This window comes from Monoraphidium neglectum (assembly GCF_000611645.1).
Source record: "Monoraphidium neglectum strain SAG 48.87 unplaced genomic scaffold scaffold01424, whole genome shotgun sequence".
Lineage (NCBI taxonomy): Eukaryota > Viridiplantae > Chlorophyta > Chlorophyceae > Sphaeropleales > Selenastraceae > Monoraphidium > Monoraphidium neglectum.
The window spans coordinates 1-3,011 of NW_014012204.1; the positions used below are offsets into that span (position 1 = coordinate 1).

The window sequence follows — 3,011 nt, forward strand, 5'->3', positions numbered from 1 at the left end:
GCTGGTGGCGGACCCCTCCAAGCGCCTCACCATCGATGGCATCTACAGCCACCCCTGGTACACCCGCAACCTGCCGCCGGGCGTGAGGGAGATGAACGACCGGCCGCAGCCGCCGCCGGAGGGGCTGCAGTCCAAGGAGGAGATCGCGCGCATAGTCACGGTGCGCACTTGCAATCTTGCCGTCGCCGGCGCTGCGGGCGCCGCGCCGCGCCGCCCCGCCCGCCGCGTCGCTCTGGCGCCCGTCTGGGCGCCCGCTCAGGCGGGGCCAAGGCAGCTTGATGGTCTTTCTCTCAGCCAGCCTCGGTTCTTGGACTGAAGACGCGCAGCCGCCCCAATCTCTCGGTTGCGGTTTCTTTGCGCCTGCTGCGCATGTCCGACCCATCTGATCTGATCTGATCTGGTGCGCCCCGACTTGATCTGGACGCAGGAGTCGCGCAAGGCCGGCACCGCGGCGTTCAACGGGCTGCAGGAGACGGATGACTACATCGACGACGCCATGGACAGGTGGGGGGGGGGGGACGGGGTGAGGCGGCGTGTGTGTGTGTGTGTGTGTGTGCATGTGAGCGTGTGCGTGCAGTGAATGTGTGTGCGTGCGTGTATGTGCATGCCTGCGTGCGTGTCTTGTGTGACACGATTCCATCACTCGGAGTCCTCGAGATCGCCCCTCTGTTGCGTCCCTGCGCGGCTCGCGTGCGCGGCATGCGGCTCTCCGGGTGTCGGGCGGGCTCTGCGGCTGCCCCCTGCTCCCTTGCCCCCTCGCCCCCTCGCTTGCGCCCTCGCCGCCTCTTCTCACGCAGAGCGCCCAGCACTCACTCGTGCCCCCTGGCCCTGCCTCAACCACCCCCCCTCCCGCGCCCTGCACTGCAGCTATGAGGCCAGTTTGGACTACAACGAGTGATCTGGGGCCGACAGCCAGGGCCCCCGCTGGGGCCGCGCGCCGGGCCGCCCGCGCGCTGATGCCGCATGCCGACCCCGGCGCCCGGCGCGGCACCGGCGGCGCCCCCGGCCCCTCGTCGCGGCGGCCCCCCGTTCGTCCTTTCGCCTGCCGCGTGTCTTAGCCGCCGGGGACTTGTTCTGTTTATTTCCCGCCTCTGAATGTTTGAGCGGCGCAACGCCCGGCCCGCGGGGCCCCCGCCGCTTTGGTCGCAGCAGCCGCGCCGCCGACGCCGCGCCCACGGGGCCGCGGCGACGACCTTGATGAAGCTGCCTAGCAGTTGCGCTTTGATTGTCGGAACGCAGCGCCCCCCGCGGGCCCCTTCCCCCTTCTCCTCCTCTTGGCGCCCCCTCCCCCGCCCATCCGACGGCCCAGCTGCAGCGGCCGCCCTCGCTGCCACGTCACCCATGCACACGCCGCACGCCTGCCCCGCCCGGCGCCACCCGCCGAACGCCGGCCGCGGCGCAGGGGGCGGCTGCCCGCCGCTGCCGGCGGCCGCACGCCCCTCCCTGCATCGCCGCGCCGCGCCGCGCCTTCCTCTTTCTTTTTTGCCTGCACCTCTCGGCCTCCTGAATGATGCGCTGTGCGGGTCCCCGCCTGGCTCTGTCTTGGCAGTAACCTGAGTAACCAGAGCAATTTGAGCGGCGGCCGTCGCCAGGACACCACAGCCGGTCAGAAAGACGCAGCACGGCAGCTGCGCGGCGGCTTCGTGCGCGGTCGCAAGGCAAAGCACGGGGCACAGCAGCGGCTTGACCCAGCTAGGACGTATCTGTTCAGGTGGCGGCGGCCAGGTGGCAGGTGCAGGCGTGCACGATGTGCCATGATGAGCAAGTGCATGCTGAGACACTGAAGCTCCGGTGACGCGCATGGTGACCCGACACAGACACCAGCACGTTCCGTATGCGACAGTCTCGCCAACTCAAACCGCAGCACCCAACGCGACCAATCCCATCTCTTATACGTAGCGCAAGTGCTGCGCAGATCTCTGACGCTCGCAGTTTGATTGTCGAATAGCAGAACTGCACGGCCCAGCTCAATCACTTTTTACAGCAGGAAGTTTTCAACAGCCTAGCATTGCCTGGCGTGGGCAGCATGCCCGCTGGCCGCGGTGGCGCAGGCGCCGCGACGCTGTCTGAGCGCTACATGGCCGCCCTGGCCGCCAGCCTCAAGAGCTGCGGGCAGCAGGTGGGGGCCCCTCCCTCGCTGCGGCGGGGCGACCGGCACTGCCATAGCCTGGACATGCGCCGTCCCCTTGCTGAGGCGGCCCCTTTGAACCGGCTATGCTGAGAGGGAAGCTGAGACCCTGGCAAGTGGCAGCGGCGGCAATGGCGGCCAAGGCGCCACGCGGCGCACGTGTGCCTTCCCGCTCCGCTTCGCAGGCACAGGCCTACGCCACGTGCGCGGCCGCAAAGCTGCCAGAGGTGAATCCGCGTTCACGTCGTTGCCGCGCCCCCACCAGGCTGCCGCCCGCGCCGCCAAAGGGCCTGGCCACAGCCGCTGGCCGGGCCCGCATCCCCGGCGCGCCCAACCCTCCCTGCTCGCATGCGGCCACACGCTGCTTTATGCGCAGGTGGAGAGGGGCAGCTGTGAGCGCGAGTTTCGGGACCTCCAGCAGTGCTTCACAAGAGAGGTGCGGCCGGCAGTTATTCGCTGGCGGTTTCGTGCCAGCAGCTTGCTCGCTGGCGGTTTGCTTGCTGGCGGTTCGCTTGCCGGCGGCCGAGCCGATGGCATTAGACACGACACGCGCTTGCGCTTTGGCGGCATCGACCCTTCGGGTGCACCGTCTTGCCATTAATGTGTCATTTTTTTACGCGCCGGCTGGATGCTGCCTCGGTTTGCGGGTTGCTGAAACACCCGGGTGGGGGGTTGCCGAGCAGACGTCGCCGTCCGGCTGACCCCCGCCCTGCCTTTGCGACCCCCTCCCCACCCATCGCAGTTCGCCCACCAGCGGCGGAGACCGTGAGCCGCCCGCAGGGTCTGTTGCGCGCCGCGCACCCGCACACGCCCCCCATCTCGCTGCGCTCGGCTCTAGCGCTAGGGGCGTGACCAACGTGCCGGCGCCGCTGCCACCCCTTTG

The 3,011-nt window shown here is 69.2% G+C and overlaps 1 protein-coding gene across 1 annotated transcript; it reads left to right on the forward strand.

The window, feature by feature from the left end:
- Positions 1-91: 91 nt before the first annotated feature.
- Positions 92-898, forward strand: MNEG_7830 (Snf1-like ser/thr protein kinase; the record flags this gene model as incomplete). The annotated part of the gene is made up of 3 exons (XM_014043695.1): positions 92-160; positions 428-504; positions 868-898. The coding sequence occupies 3 exons, from the start codon at positions 92-94 to the stop codon at positions 896-898; spliced, it is 177 nt and encodes a 58-aa protein (XP_013899149.1).
- Between the last annotated feature and the right edge of the window lie 2,113 nt (positions 899-3,011).